Consider the following 23,671-nt stretch of genomic DNA (forward strand, 5'->3'; position numbering starts at 1 on the left):
CCCATCACATAGGTCAGTGCAGAGCAGGAGGAGAGAGGGCAGCTCTCTCTGTGATCAGGGAGGACGCGCTGTCGGCATTCTCCTCCATCACATGGGCTATAAGACCCACACACTTTTTCACAGGAATTTTTCTTATTTAAAAGTGCATGTGATAGTCTGAAAAATACAGTACTTATGTTTGTTTTTTTTCTGTTCGATGGGATCAGCTGGTCTTTAAAGTTTGATTTGAGACCTGGACTTTACCTAAATCCCAATGGAAGTCACTGATTGGGCAGTTTGAGTCTCTGTCCCAATACCGCCAGCCATAAACAGATCATTTCTGGGGGGAGGGTGCTCAGGGTTTTTCCATGTTTTGTTTTTTGTTTTCCTTCTTTTGTTGGTGCACTCTACATCCTATAATGCTATGTCATGTATTGCAGCACGTTTGTGAAAATGTACTAATGGTACGTCATGGCGATTGTGCGGGACCTGGAGCTGTGCTTGAGCATTTGCTGCTGGGACCTCGGCTTAAGTGATGGCTGAGCTCCGGCTGTCAGACCTAGGGCCTTTGAAAGCACAGCCCTTGACTCTTTAACCCCCTTAATTTCAATCAATAAAACCGCAATCAATAGTGATCGTAGCAGTTAGGAGGCTAGGAGAGGGAGTGCGCTTCCTCTCCCACCAAATCAGGGCCCCCTTACTTGATCACAGGGTCCTGAGCCTTACCATGGCAACCCGAAGTCAAATGTTGACATCTGGGTTAGCTAGCTATCGTGGCCTGTTAGACCATCACAGGAGCATGGTCTAACGGGTGTTCTGTCAGTGTCACATTGACAGGTATAATGAATTGCCAAGCAAGTCCCATAGGGTGTGCTCCGCAAACCTCTAAATAATAATAATCTTTATTTTTATGTAGAGCCAACATATTCCGCTTTTACATACATCATCAACACTGTCCCCATTGGGGCTCACAATCTAAATTCCTTATCTGTATATCTTTGGAGTGTGGGAGGAAACCGGAATACCCAGAGAAAACCCACAATAACACAGGGAGACAATACAAACTCCCTGCAGATGTTGTCCTTGGTGGGATTGGAACTGAGGACCCCAGCGCTGCAAGATTTCAGTGCTAACCACTGAACCACCGTGCCACCCCTAAATAAACTCCTTAAGGTGTTTTAGTTTCCAAAATGGGGATACTTGAGAGGGCTTTCCACGGTTTAGGCACATCAGGGACTCGGCAAACGTGACATGGTATCCACTACTTATTTCAGTCAATTTTGCGCTTCTAAAAGTCTAATGGCGTTCCTTCCCTTTAGAGCATTGCCATGCACCAAAACAGTAGTTTCCACCACACATGGGGTGTCTGTATACTCAGGAGAAATTACACAACAAATTGTATCGTCCATTTTCTCCCGTTACATAAATTGACAGAATCATAACATTTGGTCTGGTCATGGAAGATGAAAACAGGCTTCGGCAGTAAGGGGTTAAAGGGCTAACTGAGCACAGACGAAGCAGACATGTGTGTTGCAATTCTGTACCTGTGGGTGGATTTCTTGGCAATTGAAACTATCAACAAGACTTTGCTTATCTAGAGATCAGAGATTGCGTTTCTTTGTGACACGTACTATATAATGGTGTGACCTGACCGTGTGCTCTGATAATTCTCCTGTATCTAAGTAGAAAATATTTTTACTCTCACGGAACCACAGTAGCCAGAAAAAAATTCTGAAAAGACAAGAGGCGCATTACGGAGTCTTATACTTGTGGGATAGAAGGATAAGAAATCAAATTGCTCACCTTGATGGGCTGTGATCAGTCACAACCACCATAAATTGCTTGAAAAACCTCAGCCGCAGCAGTCCCCTTGAAGTAGATATAGTATGGATCGAGAAGTGAAGGGGTTAACACCGCACTGCCAAATCATGAATCAGATAGAAATTATTGGAGAGTATATTATTCTACGCGTTTCGGAGACTATGCTGCCTTCCTCAGGATAAATCACAAATATACCCTACTCGTTTTGGAGACTATACCTCCTTCCTCAGGACAAATCACAAATATATCCTACGTGTTTTGGAGACTATACCACCTTCCTCAGGACAAATCACAAATATACCCTACGTGTTTTGGAGACTATACCTCCTTCCTCAGGACAAATCACAAATATACCCTACGTGTTTTGGAGACTATACCCCCTTCCTCAGGACAAATCACAAATACCCTACGTGTTTTGGAGACTATACCTCCTTCCTCAGGACAAATCACAAATATACCCTACGTGTTTTGGAGACTATACCACCTTCCTCAGGACAAATCACAAATATACCCTACGTGTTTTGGAGACTATACCTCCTTCCTCAGGACAAATCACAAATAATACCCTACGTGTTTTGGAGACTATACCTCCTTCCTCAGGACAAATCACAAATATATTCTACATGTTTTGGAGACTTTACCTCCTTCCTCAGGACAAATCACAAATATACCCTACGTGTTTTGGAGACTATACCTCCTTCCTCAGGACAAATCACAAATATACCCTACGTATTTTGGAGACTATACCTCCTTCCTCAGGACAAATCACAAATATACCCTACTCGTTTTGGAGACTATACCTCCTTCCTCAGGACAAATCACAAATATATCCTACGTGTTTTGGAGACTATACCTCCTTCCTCAGGACAAATCACAAATATACCCTATGAGTTTTGGAGACTATACCTCCTTCCTCAGGACAAATCACAAATATACCCTATGAGTTTTGGAGACTATACCTCCTTCCTCAGGACAAATCACAAATATACCCTACGTGTTTTGGAGACTATACCTCCTTCCTCAGGACAAATCACAAATATACCCTATGAGTTTTGGAGACTATACCTCTTTCCTCCAGGACAAATCACAAATATACCCTACATGTTTTGGAGACTATACCTCCTTCCTCAGGACAAATCACAAATATACCCTACGTGTTTTGGAGACTATACCTCTTTCCTCAGGACAAATCACAAATATACCCTACATGTTTTGGAGACTATACCTCCTTCCACAGGACAAATCACAAATATACCCTACGTGTTTTGGAAACTATACCTCCTTCCTCAGGACAAATCACAAATATATTCTCCACATTTCAGAGGCTATGCTTCCTACCTCAGGACAAATCAGAAATATACCGTACGCGTTTTGGAGGCTGTGCCTCCTTCCTCAAGACAAATCAGAAATATACCCTACGCGTTTCGGAGATTGTGCCTCCTTCCTCAGGACAAATCACAAATATACCTAGAGTATATTTGTGATTTGTCCTGAGGAAGGAGGCATAGCCTCCGAAACATGTAGAATAAGATCACTTTCAATAATTTCTGTCTAATTCATGACCTTGGCAGCGCAGTGTTAACTCTTTCAATTCTCCATCCACGCTATAGAAAATCTTTTTTAAAATTGTATATCAGGGTTATACATTTTTGAGTTACCTGAAGACTTACAGCAGCATTTAAAGAGGACCAACCATCAGGATTTTCCTATATAAAGTAAAGCCAGTGCTATACTGGAGATAGGAGGCTGAATGTAAGCATAGCTTTTGTTCAGAGATTGGATGTTTTATTTCAGAAATATGTGCAATTAAAGTTCCAGCAATGCACTGCTGTTTAATTGATAGCTGCTACAGAATATCTAAGAGGTGAGTGGGGTTTTCCTATCTTTTCCTGCCCCTGTCTGCTGCCTGGCCATGGTAGATGTTAGACTGTATGGGCTGCATTTCAAACACACCCCTATCACGTGATGGAAATGATTCATACCTGGAAAGAGCCCATACAGTTTAGCATCTACAGAGGCCAGGCAGCAGACAGTGGCGGGAATAGATAGCAAAACCCAACCCACATATTCCCTTCCTGTTGCACCTGTCAATCAAATAGCGGTGCATTGCTGGAACTAAAACATCCAATCTCAGAACAAAACCTATGCTTACATTCAGCCTCCTAGAACCAGTATAGCACTGGCTTTACTTTATATTGGAAAATCCTGATGATTGGTCCTCTTTAATCTGTTTTAAACAGCCGCGATCAGTGCAGACTGCATGAATGAAGAATATGTAGATCATTGCTTATTAACCAGTTAAAGGTTTCTGTTATTTGTTATTAATAATTTACTCAAAACAGAAGTCTGCCCTCTTTGCACCTACATTAGTTTCTTCCAGTTTTCTATATAACTGCTGACACTTATCAGTGCTTTCAGCGGATTATCAAGTCAAACATTACAGGTTAAAGAAAGGCCCAATCAAAGTACAAAAGGAGTTCCCTATCGCCCCCAAAATACTCCTTAGGCCAGTTACTATATTTTTCAGCTATGGAACGGATCATTAATACTGTGTGTGTGTGTGTGTGTGTGTGTGTGTGTGTGTGTGTGTGTGTGTGTGTGTGTGTGTATAGTAGTGTTAGGTCCAGAAATATTTGGACATTGACACAGGTTTTGGCATTTTACCTGATTACCAAACTTAGTCAACATATTGTTGTATAATAAGTATTGGCTACAACTTACAGCCTAATGAATAAGGATTTTTTGAATTGCAGCTCTTTAAGGCCTCTTTCACACGTCCGTGAAAAACCACGCACGTTTTTCACGGACGTGTCAAAGGTGCGTTTTGCCCTCCGTGAGTTGTGTTTATGGCACACGTGTGTTCTCCGTTTGTTATCCGTGATAACACACGGAGAACGGGAACTTTCTGCTCACCTGTCCCTGGTGTCGTTGTCCGTGGTGCTGATCTTCGGTCTCCGGTCCTGCCGACTCCCCGCTGCTGCAGCTTCCGGCCGCAGTGAAGTGAATATTCAATGAGCATAATGAGCGGCGGTCGGAAGCAAGTGACAGCAGCGGCAGAGACAGGAGGGCTGGAGAAGGTGAGTAAAGTTTTTTTTATTATTTTCTCAGACACGTGTGTTTTCTCCGGCGCGTGTTACACGGATCACCTCCGTGTGGTCCATTTTGCGTTCCGTGTGACACCCATGATGCCGGAGAAAAACGGACATGTCTACGTGTGGAGCACACAGGCACACGTATGCTCCACACATACACACGGTCCATGGCAGAATACGCACGTGAGCGCAGACCCATTGATTTAAATGGGTCTACGTGTGCCCGTGTCTCCGGTACGTGAGGAAGCGGACTAGACACGTGCCGGAGACACGGACGTGTGAAAGAGGCCTTACATGTAGCTTTCTTTTTTTTCAAGGGACCAAAAGTAATTGGACAGTTATCTTAAAAGCTCTTTAATGGGCTATATGGGCTCTTCCGTCATTAATCCATCATCCAATTAATCAGGGAAAGGTCTGGAGCTGATTCCAGGTGTGGCATTTGCATTTGGAAGCTGTTGCTGTGAACCTATAATATGCAGTCAAAGGAGCTCTTAATGGAAGAGAAATGGATATCATCAGGCTGAAAAAAAAGTAAACAAAATAAAAAACTGGAGAGATAGCAGAAATTTTAGGATGGCCAAATCAACGGTTTGATAGATTCTGTAAGAAAAAAAACGTGAACTAGTCATCTTGTGAGTAAAGGCCTGGACGTCCACGGAAGACAACAGTGGTGGATGAACACGTAATCCTTTCCATTCTGAAGAAAAACCCCTTCAAAACATCCACCCAAGTGAAGAACATTCTCCAGGAAAAAGGTGTTTCAGTATCTAAGTCTACCATAACGGGAAGACTTCATGAGAGCAAATACAGAGGGGTCACCACAAGGTGCAACTATTTATCAGCCTAGATAGAAAGGCCAGATTACACTGCCAAGAAACATCTAGAGAAGCTGCCGAACTCTGGAAAGCTTTCTATGGACAGATTAAACTAAGATTAGCCTGTACCAAAATGATGGGAAAAAGAAAGGCTTAGGGGTACTTTGCACGCTGCGACATCGCTAGCCGATGGTAGCGATGCCGAGCGCGATAGTACCCGCCCCCGTCGCAGCTGCAATATCTTGTGATAGCTGCCAGCAGCAGATCTTGATGATTTACCTAAGTGTATTCAGCATGGCAGAATATCAGAATATTCATCTGATAGCCATTATTGACATCAATGATCAAGTCTCGTAAATGTGTGTATTTCTGGGCATGGTGGTCATTTCCTAATCGATATTAAATTAATCGAGTTATCTGGAAATTGTTTTTTTCCATAATTTTACAAATCCTTAACATCTCTATCCATCCTGTGATTTCTATAATTCCCCAAGTTTTCCTTCTTGGTGTTGCAAATTCAATATTGAAAAGTGTTAGGCAGGTGTGGAGAAAAAATGCTGCAAAGCAAGTATGACTGTTCAAACCAAGTGCAGGCGCTCAGTGCATCATGGCGTGGCAAAACATATGGCGTCGCTCACATCAGTGGTATTTTGCCGGAAAGCTGGATCCAGCACAAATGCGTTTCAGTTCCAATCATTTACAATGGAAGCGCGGTATTGTATATGACTTGCGCAACCGCATGTGACCGGATCTTGCTTCGCCTCCATTGTAAATGAATGGAACTGAAACGCATTTGGATCCGGCTTTCCGTCAAAAAAGAGCTGATGTGAGTGGCGCCAAATTTTGCCTTCCGACCTGCTTGTTTTCCCTCGATCTCCACCCTCTACTCTTCTTTGACATCTCTGGCTTCATAAAGCCAAAGCAGGGTGGAGATGCAGGTGGGAAGGTGCACTTAAATGTTTGGCCATGACATGATGCACCGAGCACCTGTGCTTGGTTTGAATAGTGATTCAGTGCTGAAGGTCTGTTTTTAAAAAATAAATAAATAATAGAAGTGTAGTTTATATTTTTCTCCATTAACAAAGAATTGTAGACTTAGTAGTTGGCCAAAGAAACTTGCGGTAGAAGAAAAACACTTCATGCTTACTTCCCTTTAAAGGGAACCCTGTCACCAGATTTGGGGCCTATAAGCTGCTCTTATATACAGTATTCTAACATGCTGTATATAAGAGCCCAGGCCGCTGTGTAAAACAAAAAAAAAACACTTTATAATACTCACCTAAACGATCAGTACTGTGCAGATGGGTCAGATGGGTGTCTCTGTTCCCCGGTGCGGCGCCTCCTCTTTCAGCCATCTTCGTCCTCCTTCTGAAGCCGGGGTGCAGGATGCGTCCTACGTCATGCACAAGCGCCGGCATTGAGGTCCTGCGCAGGCGCACTAGAATACTTTGATCTGCCCTTCTCAGGGCAGATCAAAGTGCACCTGCGCAGGACCTCAATGCCGGCACTTTTGCATGACGTACTCCCAGAAGAGCTTGAGCCAAGTGTCATTTGCACAATGCATCCGATTCTCCTGGAGGAGAGAATAAACTCCAGTGTGAGAGTTATCTTGTCCATTCACTAAAGGCCGCTTTACACGCTGCGACATCGCTCGAGCGATCTCGTTGGGGTCACGGAATTTGTGACGCACATCCGGTCGCTTTAGCGATGTCTTTGTGTTTGACACCTATGAGCGATTTTGCATCGTCGCAAAAACGGTCAAAATCGCTCATCGGTGACATGCCCCCCTATTCTCGAATATCGCTGCTGCTCGGTGTACGAAGTAGTTCGTCGCTCCTGCGGCAGTACACATCGCTATGTGTGATGCTGCAGGAACGAGGAACCTCACCTTACCTGCTGCCGCCCGCAATAAGGAAGGAAGGAGGTGGGCGGGATGTTACGTCCCGCTCAACTCCGTCCCTCCGCTTCTATTGGGTGGCGGTTCAGTGACGCTCCTGTGACGTCGCTGTGACGCTGAATGAACCGCCCCCTTAGAAAGGAGGCAGTTCGCCGGTCACAGCGACGTCGCAGAGCAGGTATGTGCGTGTGACGCTGCCGTAGCAATAATGTTCGCTACGGCAGCGATCACACGATATTGCATGTACGATGGGGCGGGTGCTTTAGCGCTCGACATCGCTAGCAATTGCTAGCGATGTCTTAGCATGTAAAGCGGCCTTTAGTTTATATTCATCAACTAAGTAATTACAATTAACACTTCTGTTGTGGAAAGTTTTTACTTTGCAGCATTTTCTTCCTCACCTGGCTAAAACTTTTGCACAGTATTGTGTATGTGTGTGTATATAATATATATATATATTAAAATATGTGTGTATATATATATATATATATATATATATATATATATATACATATATATATACACACACAGAGTATATATGCTGTATAATATAAATGATGTAACTATTCTGTTATACTACTAATATACTGTTTTTACAGTCTACATTTACCTGTTTAGGCTAGGTTCACACTTCCGTTAAATTGTATCAGCTACAATCCGCTGTTCTGGTAAACAACGGAATCCGTTTAGCGGATTCCGTTGTTCCCATAGACTTGAATGAGCGGCGGATTGTGACTGATGATGCTGCGTTGCACCCTCCGCCCCACTGATCAGTCGTGGAACGACTGACCGCTGGGCGGGAGGAACGCAGCATGTAACGTTTTTTGAGCAGTGCAATCCATCGGATTTCGCTGCGCATGCTCTCTAGCTCCCTGCACACGTCACCAGCTTTGCTTGGTTACCCGATATTTAACCTGGTTACGGTGCAAGGAGCCAGCGCGAAGCGGTGTATGCCTGTAACCAAGGTAAACATCGGGTGCTTTGCTTTACCCGATATTTTGTCTGGTTACGTGTGCAGGGAGGCCGACACTTCCCCGCTCGGCCCCGCCCCCTCCCGCACTCCGCACATGTACACACTCACTCACAACACTCACTCACACTCTCACCTGTCCCCAGCCATGCAGACCGCAGCACTGCCACGGACATCCTCTGCGCCTGGCTCCGCCCCCGCTCAGCTCCGCCCCCTCCCACACTCCGCACGTGTACACTCTCTCTCACACACACACACACACACACACACTCTCACTCACTCACAACACTCACTCACACTCTCACCTGTCCCCAGCCATGGAGACCGCAGCAATGCCACTGACATCCTCAGCGCCTGGCTTCGCCCCCCCCACTCGGCTCCGCCCCCCACTTGGCTCCGCCCCCTCCCGCACACAAAGGAGTCCGACAATGAAATTCTTTTCTTTGTCATCCGTTGTCACCCGTTGTACAACACATCAGTCACATGCGTCAAGCGATGCATGTGACTGATACAAAACAACGGAAATGTGAACTTAGCCTTACCTGTACACTGGCAGAAGCAACTTGTGACTTGTAGACGCACAGCAAATATTTAGTTATCTATTCACTTATCACATGTTTGTGTGACATGAGAATATTTTTTTAAACAATATTTGTCAATACTTTCTAAGGGCAAACTCCGACATCTGTGAAACATGGTGCGAGCACAGACCACGCTGCATGGACTTGGCACAGGTCTCCTGATCTGAATATATATATATATATAACAGACCTGTGCCAAGTCCATGCAGCGTGGTCTGTGCTCGCACCATGTTTCACAGATGTCGGAGTTTGCCCTTAGACAGTATTGATAAATATTATATAATATAAGGTTATTGATTTTAGGTTGGGAAACCAGTGGACGGTTTGTACAGTTCAATCTGTTCATGGACTTCTGAATTCAGCCTAATTCTTAGGCCCCCTTTACACATCCATATTTCTGGTACGTATGACGTCTGTTTCCGCATGTACCGGAGACATGTACTGACATAGACCCATTAATATCAATGGGTTTGCGCATACGTTCGTATTTTCACACACAACGCATATCCGTGTTTTCCACATGGCGACATGTCCGTTTTCTGCCGGCACCACGGGTGGCACACACACCGCACACTGATGTCATCAGTGTGACATATACCGGAGTAAACACGTCACTTAAAAAAAAAATATATATACTTGCCTGCCTCTGACGCTGCTGCCACACTTGCTTCTGGGCCTGCTCATTATGCTCATGAATATTTACTGCACTGACCCGGAAGCAAGTGTAACAGCAGCGCCGGAGACAGCAGCACTGGAGACAGGCAAGTACTGTATACAAGTTCATGCTGTCTTTGTGCAATCCGGATGTCCCACGCATAACACACAGAACATACACACGCGCACAGACACGCGTGAACATACACACACATATATACACTCCTATACCACAGACTATGCAAAATGTTCGTTTTTTGCATGGATATGTGAAGGGGGCGTTAGACAGCACAACGAGCAGCACGTGGCTCAGTGGTTAGTATTGTGGCCTTCACTGTTTTAGTCTCTCACCTTTGCTGCATTGTCCTGATCCCTAAAAGTCAGCCTTAAGGCCCCGTCACACTTAGCAACATCGCTAGCAACGTCGCTGCTAACGAACAACTTTTGTGACGTTGCTAGCGATGTTGCTGTGTGTGACATCCAGCAACAACCTGGCCCCTGCTGTGAGGTCGTTGGTTGTTGCTGAATGTCCTGGGCCATTTTTTAGTTGTTGCTGTCCCGCTGTGAAGCACAGATCGCTGTGTGTGACAGCGAGACAGCAACAACTAAATGTGCAGGCAGCAGGAGCCGGCTTCTGCGGAGGCTGGTAACCAATGTAAACATCGGGTAACCAAGAAGCCCTGTCCTTGGTTACCCGATATTTACCTTTGATACCAGCCTCCTCCGCTCTTACTGTCAGTGCCGGCTCCTGCTCTGTGCACATGTAGCTACAGCACACATCGGGTAATTAACCCCATGTGTGCTGTAACTAGGAGAGCAAGGAGCCAGCGCTAAGCATTGTGCGCTGCTCCCTGCTCTGTGCACATGTAGCTGCAGGACACATCGGGTAATTAACCCGATGTGTGCTGTAACTAGGAGAGCAGGGAGCCAGCGCTAAGCATTGTGCGCTGCTCCCTGCTCTTTGCACGTGTAGCTGCGTGCACTGGTAACCAAGGTAAATATCGGGTTGTTTACCCGATATTTACCTTAGTTACCAAGCGCAGCATCTTCCACGCTGCGCTGGGGGCTGGTCACTGGTTGCTGGTGAGCTCACCAGCAACTCGTGTAGCCACGCTCCAGCGATCCCTGCCAGGTCAGGTTGCTGGTGGGATCGCTGGAGCGTCGCAGTGTGACATCTCACCAGCAACCTCCTAGCAACTTACCAGCGATCCCTATCAGGTTTGATCGTTGTTGGGATCGCTGGTAAGTTGTTTAGTGTGACTGGGCCTTTATTGAAATCCTGCAGAAAGCAAGGGATTAACCTGCTGATCAGAATTCATTTGGTCACCAGCTTGAGGAACTAAAGACTCGCCTTCTTATCCAAGTGGCATTGCTTAGCAATCTCTTGTTGTAATGCAGACTGGCCACTAGCGGAGGCTCGTTTTGCATTCTCTTGTCTTAAGTGTTGTCCTGGCTTGGGACTCTGGCGCCCCATGTGACTGCAGACTGTTGACTCCTCAGTGAAATTCAGCCAACCGGATCCTTTTCTCCCATGACATAGTTTATCGAGGTCGGAAGGCCACCATACATGTAGGGCTCTCTGCCGATTTTAAGATTTTGGTTGACTTTAGTCTATCGTGTATGGGGGCTTTTACAGACGCACACAGGATAGGGAGGAGGACGAGGCTGAGGTCCTGAGATAGAGAAGATTTATTTATCCTCTATATCTTAATTTAATAGTAATAATAGAAAAATAACGCTGGGATACTGTGTAATCTTTTGTGCATTTTCTGTGTTTAGCATTCTCTTATTTTATGTTTTGCAGTGAGACTTCCTTTGGTGTTTTCTGCAATGCCCCTGCCTGTCCTGAGGTCAATGATGTCCAAAGTGGTTTTGGAAAATGAGCAAGGTAAGAAGAGAAATTTCAAAAGCAACAGCAGCGTGTTTTTACTACAGTGCCTTGCAAACGTATTTGGCTCCCTTGAATTTTTTAACCTTTTCCCACATTTCAGGCTTCAAACATAAAGATAAAAATGTAAAATTTTATGGTGAAGAATCAACAACAAGTGGGACACAATTGTGAAGGTGAACGATATTTATTGCTTATTTTAAATTTTTGTAAAAAATAAAAAAAATGAAAATTGGGGCGTGCAATATTATTCATCCCCTTTACTTTCATTGCAGCAAACTCACTCCAGAAGTTCATTGAGGATCTCTGAGTGATCCAATGTTGTCCTAAATGACTGATGATGATAAATATAAGCCACCTGTGTGTAATCAAGTCTCCGTATAAATGCACCTGCTCTGTGATAGTCTCAGTGTTCTGTATAAAGCGCAGAGAGCATCATGAAGACCAAGGTACACAACAAGCAGGTCCGTGATACTGTTGTAGAGAAGTTTAAAGACGGATTTGGTTGCAAAACGATTTCCAAAACTTTACACATCCCAAGAAACACAGTGCAAGCGATCATTCTGAAATGGAAGGAGTATCATACCACTGCAAATCCACAAAGACCTGGCCGTCCGTCCAAACTTTCATCTCAAACAAGGAGAAGACTGATCAGAGATGCAGCCAAGAGGCCCATGATCACTCTGGACGAATTGCAGAGATCTACAGCTGAGGTGGGAGAGTCTGTCCATAGGACAACAATCAGTCGTACACTGCACAAATCTGACCTTTATGGAAGAGTGGCAAGAAGAAAGCCATTTCTCAAAGATATCCATAAAAAGTGTTGTTTAAAGTTTGCCACAAGCCACCTGGGAGACACACCAAACATGTGGAAGAAGGTGCTCTGGTCAGATGAAACCAAAGTCAAACTTTTTGGGCACAATGCCAAACGATATGTTTGGCATAAAAACATCACCGCTCATCACCCTGAACACACCATCCCCACTGTCAAACATGGTGGTGGCAGCATCATGGTTTGGGCCTGCTTTTCTTCAGCAGGGACAGGGAAGATGGTTAAAATTGATGGGAAGATGGATGGAGCCAAATACAGGTCCATTCTTGAAGAGAACCTGTTGGAGTTTGCAAAAGACCTGAGACTGGGACAGAGATTTGTCTTTCAACAACAGAATGATCCCAAACATGAAGCAAAATCTACAATGGAATGGTTCACAAATAAACGTATCCAGGTGTTAGAATGGCCAAGTCAAAGTCCAGACCTGAACCCAATCGAGAATCTGTGGAAAGAGCTGAAAACTGCTGTTCACAAACGCCTCCATCCAACCTCACTCAGCTCCAGCTGTTTGCAAAGGAAGAATGGGCGAGAATTTCAGTCTCTCGATGTGCAAAACTAATACACATACCCCCAAGCGACTGCAGCTATAATCACAGCAAAAGGTGGCGCTACAAAGTATTAACTTAAAGGGGACGAATAATATTTCACGCCCCATTTTTCATTTATTTATTTTTTTACAAAAATTTAAAATGAGCAATAAATATCGTTCACCTTTACAATTGTGTCCACTTGTGGATTCTTCACCATAAAATTTTTAAAATTTTTATCTTTGAAGCCTGAAATGTGGGAAAAGGTTGAAAAATTCAAGGGGGCTGAATACTTTCGCAAGGCACTGTATATCACACAGCCCTTCACATGCACGGAGATGTCAGGCTCTGATCACACTAGTGTCAAGGCTTACATTTTAAAATTAACCAGAAGAGATATAAGTGATACTAATGGGCTCCATTGACTTATAAGAGGCATGTAATGTTTCCTTTTCCTCAATAAATAGGTTTTCACTTTTCCGAAAGACAATGGAAAAAGGGCAGTGATCATACATGACTGCACCTGCATTATATAGGTCTGTAATAAACCATCCATTAAAATGTATGAGCACATGAGAAAAAAGGCAGGCCAAGCTCCATTGAGCTTCTTATTACTGAACTATTCCTTTCTTTGCTTCAAGAATAAAAACATGCTGCTATATGGAAACGCCTTATTGGGGCGAATGGAGGGGATAAATACCATAGCTCAGGCCATTGGCCATAGGAGAAAAAACTTGGCACAAATTAAGGGATTACTATGGGTGAAGCTAAAGACAGATTTTACTTGCTGCAGATTGAAGTCTACTACTGTAATATGCACCGATTTACCCCTTGCAATATGGACTGCATATATCCTCCAGGTATACATACACAGTGACTGGTCAACAATGTGTGAGGTCCTGGGATCAGACCCCTGCGATCAACTACTCATCGCCTGCCACACGATGTTTGGCTCTAAACTCACCGAGTGTCATGGCGGCATCAGACACTTTTCAGACTGCAGACTCTGACAGTCCACGTTATGTTTTCTCTGATGCTTCTGAGTTGGACGACAGGCTCCGATGTCAACCAGCTGAGTGCTAATTAGTGGTTGACCTATCAGGAGTTCATTTCTGCTAGTCTGCAGATTAGCTTTTGGATCACGTGTTGTGGGAGACCTATCACAGTTACTCCATGCCTTTTTAAGATGGAGGAATCTGTCTTCCCATGCCAGCTATAGCTTTTGTTGTCCCAGTCCGTATGCTCTTGTGTTCCTGTTGCTGGTGATTTCCTGTATGCTCTGGAAATCCTCTCATCATCTAGTTATTTTGTGCTGATCACTTATTGTCTTATATGTCCGTGTGTGCTAGATATGTGATCGAGTTTTGGTTTTTCCATTTGTCCATATTTGTGGGCCTTCCTTGGCCTTCCCCTGGGGTGAGGGAGAGGGGTATTAGATCAGGGTTGGCCAGGTGCTGGGCAAGGAAGGCAGCCCAGACTTCGTCACCATTAGACCTATCTCTGTGAGTAGGGACAGTTCGGGCCCCCCTAACCTGAGGGCCAGTCTAGGATCCTCGTTGGTCCCCCACACCCTGTGACATCACCTATACTATCCAGTGCGGGCAGTGAAACGCTGTTCATGATGGTTGCATGTGCAGACATTTCTTTCACAGTTGTGACCCTCTGAACTTCCTCTCTAAATAACCTCATTACTGTATTACAGGAGCATTGTTTGCTTGCATCGCCTGTCTGGAGAGTTTAACAGGAAGCCTCACCATTGCCTTCTTTAACAGCATATACGGAGCCACGGTGCTGTGGTTTCCTGGGTTTTCCTTCCTGTTATCGGCCATCATCAGCTTAGTCCCATTTGGCGTGGTCTGGTAAGAGCAACCTTTGTACTGAATATATTAACCTTTTGGGAATTTCATTTCAATATAAATTTAATTTCTCCCCAGTAATTAAATCATAATCTAATCTTCCATAATTGAGTTACCGTAATGTAATGATCTGTGGTTATAGCAGAACTGGCTTGTGATGGGCGGTGAGCACGAGCCGTACATTAAGCTTATTATAGTAAACGGAAGCATGAATAAGTAGATGCATGTAGGCATTGTGGCAAGAGAATAAGGATCTGGTGTTCCTTTAGTTTTCTACCCTTGTTACGTGACCCCTTGTTGTCTACACCTCATTTGTTTGTTCCTCTTGTGAATTCTGATGTTGTCACCCATTATTAGAGAAATGAGACCAGCTGGAGCTGGCCCTCCTGTCTTCACAGCATGACCTAGGCCAGTGATGGCCCACCTATTGAGCTTGGTGTGTCAGAATTTATAAAAAAAACATGCATAACTTAGGTGGTGTGTCACGTCTTGAAATTTGTAGCTCTAATACAAAACGTTATCTGATAATGACTGCTGGAGGGAGGGGAAGAGGAGATAATGACTGCTGGGGGGAGAGAGGAGATAATGACTGCTGGGGGGAGAGAGGAGATAATGAATATCTCCTCTCCCTCTCCCCCCAGAAGTCATGCCCCCTGTAGAAATGACCTTATCCTTTTCCCCATCCTGTAGTAATGTTCCCATCCTTGTCCCCATCCTGTAGTAATGTGCCCATCCTTGTCCCCTGTAGTAATGACCCCATCCTGTTCTCCATCCTGTAGTAATGTGCCCCATCCTTGTCCCCATCCTGTAGTAATGTGCCCATCCTTGTCCCCATCCTGTAGTAATGTGCCCATCCTTGTCCCCATCCTGTAGTAATGTGCCCCATCCTTGTCCTCATCCTGTAGTAATGTGCCCCATCCTTGCCCCCATCCTGTAGTAATGTGCCCATCCTTGTCCTCATCCTGTAGTAATGTGCCCCATCCTTGTCCCCATCCTGTAGTAATGTGCCCCATCCTTGTCCTCATCCTGTAGTAATGTGCCCCATCCTTGTCCCCATCCTGTAGTAATGTGCCCATCCTTGTCCCCATCCTGTAGTAATGTGCTCATCCTGTCACTTGTATTAATGTGCCCATCCTTGTTCTCATCCTGTAGTAATATGCCCATCCTTGTCCTCTGTAGTAATGTGCTCCATCCTTTAGTAACGTGCCCATCTTGTCACCCTTGTAGTAAGGTGTGCATTCCTGTGCCCATCCTTGTCCCCTTCTTTTAGCTATGTCCCATCCTGTCGTAATGTCCCTTGTGTTTGAGACCCCTGGGTTAGGTGAGGCGTGTTATGTACTGCATAAGCACACCTCACTCAGACCCTGATTAAATTACCGGCGGCCACATTGCGATCTATAAGACGACCTGTGGCTGCCGGTAATTTAACTAGAACTGAATGTGTGGCTCCCCCTGGGCCTGTCATTTCGGAACAGTTTAGTCTGCACATGCAGTTCTAATTAAATCACCAGCGGCCACGGCTTGTCTTATGGGTCGGGATGCTGCCGCCTGCCCCTGCTGCACGTGTCAGCAAAAATGGCCCAGCGTATCACCTCTGACACATGCATCATAGGTTAGCCATCACTGCCCTAGACAGTGCTATCATGGATAAGCATAAAGGCCTAAGGGGTACTTTGCACGCTGCGACATCGCTAGCCGATTGTAGCGATGCCGAGCGCGATAGTCCCCGCCCCCGTCGCAGAGGCGATATCTTGTGATATCTGCCGTAGCGAACATTATCGCTACGGCAGCTTCACACGCACTTACCTGCCCTGCGACGTCGCTCTGGCCGGCGACCCGCCTCCTTCCTAAGGGGGTGGGTCGTTTGGCGTCACAGCGACGTCACACGGCAGGCGGCCAATAGAAGCAGAGGGGCGGAGATGAGCGGGACGTAAACATCCCGCCCACCTCCTTCCTTCCTCATTGCAGGCGGGACGCAGGTAAGGAGATGTTCCTTGCTCCTGCGGCTTCATACACAGCGATGTGTGCTGCCGCAGGAACGAGGAACAACATCGTACCTGTCGCTGCAGCGAAATTATGGAAATGACCGACACTACACAGATCACCGATTTTCGATGCTTTTGCGATCGTTTATCGGTGCTTCTAGACTTTACTCGTTGCGATGTCGTTACTGGCGCCGGATGTGCATCACTTTCGATTTGACCCCGACGAGATCGCAGTTGCGATGTCGCAATGTGCAAAGTACCCCTAAGACTCTTGTGAGCAAGTAGCTATGTTTGTCAAAAATAGCTAACAATACATGCAAAAACCATTTTTGGAGGCAGGTATGGCCGTGGCCAAAAGTTTTGAGACTGACACAAATTTTGTTTTTCAGTTTTTAGGATTTTAGATCTTTTGCTCAGATGTTTTTATATTTACTGAAGTACAGTTGTAAGCATTTGCATACGTTTTTAGACGTTTATTGACAATTACATAAAGCTTATGCAAATACTCAATATTTACACTGTTGTCCCTTGTTTTTCAAGATGCCCTGGCATGCTGGATATCAGCTTTTGGGTTATTATTTTTCCAGATGTCTCAAACATCCTGCAGAGGTCTTCATCAAAGACAATAAGTTTACACTAGTCCTCTGTAGTTCAATTCACGTATTTCCTGCAAAATGTCAGTTTGTCTTTGATTTTCCAAAAGTATTTGCTTCACTGTGTGTACAGATCTGCCTGCTGCAATTTTTGAGCAAGCTCTGCACTGGTGGTGAATTAACCCTGTAATTGTATCCTCTTTAGGATATGGTCCTGGCACTTGCTAAACTTTCTTAGACACCTCGAAGCCTTCATAGCAATTGAACCTTTCTCTTTAAAACTCTTGATGATCCGATAAATGGTTGATTAACGAACATTTTGTTCAGCAGCAATGTCCTTGCTTGTAAAGCCCTTTAGATGCAAAATGATGATATCTGTACATGTTTCCTTGGAGGTAATCATGGTTAACAGAAGAAGACAATGATTTCAAGTATCAGCCGCCTCCTTTAATGCAACCAATCAGCATGACAGAATGATATCAGCTGCCTTACTCTTAGGGGTGCTTCACACATAGCGAGATCGCTATCGAGATCGCTGCTGAGTCACTGTTTGTGTGACGCAGCAGTGACCTCATTAGCGATCTCGCTGTGTGTGACACTGAGCAGCGATCTGGCCCCTGCTGTGAAATCGCTGCTCGTTACACACAGTGCTGGTTCATTTTTTGGACGTTGCTCTTCCGCTTTAAAGCACACATCGCTGTGTTTGACAGCGAGAGAGCAACGATCTGAATGTGCAGGGAGTAGGAAGCCGGCTTCTGGCAGCTTGCAGTAAGCTGTAACCAAGGTAAATATCGGGTAACCAAGAGAAGTGCTTTGCTTGGTTACCCGATATTTACCTTGGTTACTAGCGCCCGCTGCTCTCAGGCTGCCAGTGCCGGCTCCCTGCTCCCTGCACACATAGCCGGAGTACACATCGGGTAACTAAGCAAAGCGGTTTGCTTATTAACCTGATGTGTACTCTGGCTACGAGTGCAGGGAGCCAGCGCTAAGCGGTGTGCGCTGGTAACCAAGGTAAATATCGGGTAACCAAGCGCTTGGTTACCTGATATTTACCTTAGTTACCAAGCGCAGCATCGCTTCCACGCGTTGCTGGGGGCTGGTCACTAGTCGCTGGTGAGATCTGCCTGATTGACAGCTCACCAGCGACCCTGTAGCGACGCACCAGAGATCCTTACCAGGTCAAATCGCTGGTGGGATCGCTGGAGCGTTGCTAAAGTGTGACGCTACCCTAAGTTGGAAAGGTTTGTGATGAAAGTCTTCGGTCACTCTGTGTGAGTTCAGACTTCTGAATCCTCACAGCGGGTGCACTGTGCTCTGTCAGGATTCTCTAGTGCTGATGGTGAGACCGGGTGGTTATGTTCTTGCAAGTATTCGATTTGCATACTTCAGGCCACATTCCGACTAGACATGGTTGGCCTCTCTGAAAACAAGGGAACTGTGTGAGCTCACGACTAGTCAGAATGTGGCCGAAAGTATGCAAATTGTCCCCACTCTCACAGAGTGACAGAGTGAGTGCAGACTTCCATCACAAGCCTGGACAACCCCTTTAACAGTCTCTCCTCCGTGACACTTTCTCCTGAGCTAACAACAAGATCGCTGAAATTATGTAAGTGGGTTATTTTGCTGCAGGGCTGAAATTCAGTTGAAATGGAGCTTTGTGATTTTAAGGTAATTTTCATGGCATAAAATGACTTGTATCAAAATTGCACTCTTAAAGGGAATCTGTCACCAGGTTTTTGCTAACTCATCTGAGAGCAGCATAATGTAGGCAAAGAGATCCTGAATCCAACAATGTATCACTTAGATTAATGGCTGCAGCCGTTCTGACACAATCATAATTTTTAGATTTGGCATGTAGCAGAGCTGAGAGAGCTGCCCCTGCCCCCATCAGGCTCTCTATAGAGATTGTACATTGACAGTGAGGTGTCAATCACAGACTGGCCTGCGCTTGACTTTGTAGCTGAGAAGTGAAGAGTGGACCCAGCACCACAATCTAATTAATAACATTTTTCAGCTGATCTGTCTCACCCTGCCCCCAACGAGGAGCATGGGCGTTCCTTGTCCTCTGGTGCTCATTTGGGAGTTTGCCTTTGAGTATTTAAAACGTGTCTGATCTATGTATAGTCACCTATGATTAAGGACTTGTTTTTACTTGTTGTCCAAAACGCGTAAGGTACCCTCATCAGCGTTCTCTCAAGTTTTGGATACATTGGATATTTTCATATCTAATAAATTTTTGATATTTTAATATACTGAATTGTGGTGCTGGGTCCACTCTTCACTTCTTCTCAGTTATATACCAGCCTGGCCGGTCTGGAGGACCACGAGCACCTGCAAGTCCTGGAGCGCAGTTGCCTAGGGTAAGCTGAATTCTCATTACATTTTTTCTGCTTGACTTTGCAGTCCTGCAATTATAAGGGTTCTGCTGCTTAAACAAACATAGCAAATAAACAACAGATGGGAACCTTGACAAGTCAGACATCCCTGAATTCTATGCTTTTAACCCTGTCTTCAGCTTACATAGTAAAAACCTGCTGACAGATTCCCTTTAAGAACTAACAATGTAGCATTAATACAAATTGCCTCTATGAAAAATGAAGCAGTGATCTTTGCAATCCAAAATTTGTGTCAGTCTCAAAACTTTTGACCACGACTGTGCTACACTTGCATTTTGCAAGAGGGGATTTCAGATTATTCAATGTTTCGTGCAAATATAGAAGCAAATAAGCACACACATTTATATATGCACTTATTTGATTAAAGGGGTGTTCATTTTTTCCCTGGAAAAAGAATGTGGCCAGGAGGAAATGAATGGAGCGCCTGGTCATGCATGAATGAAGCGGCACGGCACATGCATGAGCAGCTCGTTTACTAGACTGCTCCTTGATATGGTTTTGTAGCCAGGAGAGAACAGGGGGCACAGGTTCTGGTGATTGTTGGGGGTCACAGCAGTTGGATCCACACCACAATCTATCATTTATGTAGAGTGGAATACCCCTTGAAGTACTATGGTGGGCTGCGGTCTCACATTAAGGGCTAAGCCACACGGCGAGAAAAACAGTGCGAGTGGAGTGCGATAAAACATCGCATTCCCCTCGGACCAATTCTAGCCTGTGTGACAGCACACATGAGCGATTATTTTCTCAGCCCTAATCGGACCGAGAAAACAATCGCAGCATGCTGCGATTGTAATCCGAGACACTTTCTCTCGCACCCATTCAAGTGAATGGGGCGAGAGAAAAATCGCACTGCACTCGCGGTACACCGGTGTACCGCTAGTGCAGTGCGAGAATGGCAATAGCCGGCTACGCAGGAGAGAGGGAGATAAATCCCTCCCTCCCCTCCTGAGAGCCGGCCCGCCCCCCGCAGCTGAGGTCTGCTCGCACGAACGGACCTCAGTTGCAAGGACACACGCATGACACTCGGCTCTGCTGTACTGCCAGCACGAGCCGAGTGTCATGCAAGTGGATCGCAGTAGTCCCCGTGTGGCCCCAGCCTTAGGCTTACATCACTCCTGTGGGTGTGCAGCATGTTGACTCTGTCAGAAAAGTCTCCAGCTAAGTTCTTATTTCTCTTGTTTTTCAGGCTTTTGCTGTGCATCGGGTATCAAGAAAGGGATCACGTTCTCCTGATTAATGAAGAATCCAGCACTGAAGCAGAATCCTAGTATAATCTATGACACTTGAGGAGAATCCATGAATCTCTGTCTTTGAGGGAAATACGTCCTGAATTATTGTATGGCTTCTCATTACGACACAGGGTTGTTTTTTGCTTTATTTATTACTAGCATAATAATATCTGCAGATCATCACAGACTTGAAATAAGACTCTGTAGTAACTGTAGCACATACAGTATATACAGTTTAGTGTCTACAGAGCAGAGGACATGAAATGGAAATGACCAGGAAATCATCCCAAAATTGGGGAACTGGTCATTCTGAATGTACTATCCCATCACAGGCTTCAGGTTATAGATCAAGATAAGATTTATGTATAGTTTTGCGGAATAATATTCACTGAAACCTGTAAAAGTCATGGCCAAGGGGTCCAGTGGGTGGTCCTCCTCAGTGATCGACAGTGGTCTGTGTATACATGATCATACAAGGAAGGCTGGCAAGTAAAGAGTCAATATCCACACTGGATCTCTAAAGCCACACTGAGAAGAAATTTCCATTGATGAATCCCAATTTAGGTTGGTTTCACAAACTGCGTTTAAAGCGGGCTTTACACGCTACAATAAATCTTACGATGTGTCGGCGGGGTCACGACGTAAGTGACGCACATCCGGCATCGTAAGTAATATTGTAGCGTGTAAAACCTACGTGCGATTGCGATTGAACGAAAAACCGTTCATCGCATACACGTTGTTCAAAAGCTAAAAATTGCACGTGAGGTTGGTCAATGTTCCCGAGGCAGCACACATCGCAGTGTGTGACACCCCGGGAACGATGAACAGATCTTACCTGCGTCCTGCAGCTCCGGCCGGCAATGCGGAAGGAAGGAGGTGGGCGGGATGTTTACGTCCCGCTCATCTCCGCCCCTCCGCTTCTATTGGCCGGCTGCCGCGTGACGTCGCTGTGACGCCGAACGTCCCTCCCACTCCAGGAAGTGGACGTTCGCCGCCCACATCGAGGTCCTATGGAAGGGGAAGTACGTGTGACGGTAAATAATCGTTTGTGCGACACAGTCAACAAATTGAACGTGCCGCACAGACGATGGGGGCGGGTACGATCGCATACGATATCATATGCGTAATTGTACCGTGTAAAGCAGGCTTAAGTCTGTGTACGGTGTGCACCGATCTCCTAAACCGGATTCAACAGTCTCATAGGCATATTACAGTTTTATTTTTTTAATATATTATGGTCTGTATTAAAAATTAGAAATCTTTCATTTTTCACACTAACCACTTGAGCATTGTTGGACTTCAACCTCCTGTTGTTTAGGGGAACAGAATGTGTACATTAGCAGCAATGGTAGGATCCCCGCCCTATTGTTCTATTGAAGCATCTAATGAGTGTGTGCAAAGGTCATGGTGAAGAAACGGTCATATGCGACATCACATATTGTGATGGGTGTTCTCACCAGTTATTGTAATCTTGTCTCTGATGAGAAGATGTCTTCTGAAAACGCTTTCTGAAAAGACAAGACTCAAGAATCGAAAATAGCCTCAGTGGCCAATGTGAAAATGGCAAGATTTCTGATGACACATTCCCATTACGTACACTTTTCAAAAAGGGAACTAAAACATGCAAGAACTAGATTTTTGTTTCCTAATGTTTAAAGGGAACCTATCACTAGGTTTTTCCCTGATAGGCTGTGGCCACCAGCACTGGATCCCTTATATACATCATTCCAGAGCGGCGCCGGCAATACACTCACCTGACATAAAATGCTGATGGCGTCGCCCCCTGCATCGGCTGCGATCACCAAGAGGTCTCTGTGTCTGCGGGCTGCGAGGAGTATCAGGGACCGCATGCGGCCTGTGTGTTTAAAACCCCTGACTTAGAGTATGTGAATTTTATGTCTTTTTCAAGCTGATTCTGCGTCAAACACTGAATGAAAAAGCGCTACCTGCACAATCGAAAGAATGAACTTGCTGTTCATACACACGTGGTCAAAATTGTTGGTTCCCCTCGTTTAATGAACGAAAAACCCACAATGGTCACAGAAATAACTTGAATCTGACAAAAGTAATAATAAATAAAAAATCTATGAAAATTAACAAATGAAAGTCAGACATTGCTGCTTTTCTGTTTCCACAGAATAAAAAAAAAATCAAACTTATGAAATCGGCCTGGACAGAAATGATGGCGTCCTCCTCCTCCTCCTCCTCTTCCTCTTCCTCCTCCTTCTCTTCCTCCTCCTCCTTAACTTAATATTTTGTTGCACAACCTTTTGAGGCAATCACTGTAATCAAACGATTCCTGTAACTGTCAATGAGACTTCTGCTACTCTCGACAGGTATTTTGTCCGCTCCTCAAGAGCAAACTGTTCCCGTTGTCTCGTGTGTGAAGGTTGCCTTTTCCAGACGGCATGTTTCAGCTCTTTCCAAAGATGCTCAATAGGAATTAGGTCATGGCTCATAGAAGGTCACTTCAGAATAGTCAAATGTTTTCCTCTCAGCCATTGTTGGGTGTTTTTAGCTGTGTGTTTTGGGTCATTATCCTGTTGCAAGACC

General features: G+C 45.1%; 1 protein-coding gene across 1 annotated transcript in view; it reads left to right on the forward strand.

Annotated features, from left to right (window-relative positions):
• SLC46A3 (solute carrier family 46 member 3) overlaps positions 1-23,149 on the forward strand; it is a 61,567-nt gene extending 38,418 nt beyond the window's left edge. The window contains exons 4-6 of the mRNA XM_075334620.1: positions 11,614-11,697; positions 14,759-14,915; positions 21,076-23,149. Of these exons, the coding sequence (XP_075190735.1) occupies positions 11,614-11,697; positions 14,759-14,915; positions 21,076-21,157 (323 nt within the window). The 3' untranslated portion in view covers positions 21,158-23,149. The remainder of the gene's footprint in view (positions 1-11,613; positions 11,698-14,758; positions 14,916-21,075) is intronic.
• The last annotated feature ends 522 nt before the right edge of the window (positions 23,150-23,671 follow it).

The sequence above is a fragment of the Anomaloglossus baeobatrachus genome, chromosome 2 (assembly GCF_048569485.1).
Source record: "Anomaloglossus baeobatrachus isolate aAnoBae1 chromosome 2, aAnoBae1.hap1, whole genome shotgun sequence".
NCBI classification, from domain to species: domain Eukaryota; kingdom Metazoa; phylum Chordata; class Amphibia; order Anura; family Aromobatidae; genus Anomaloglossus; species Anomaloglossus baeobatrachus.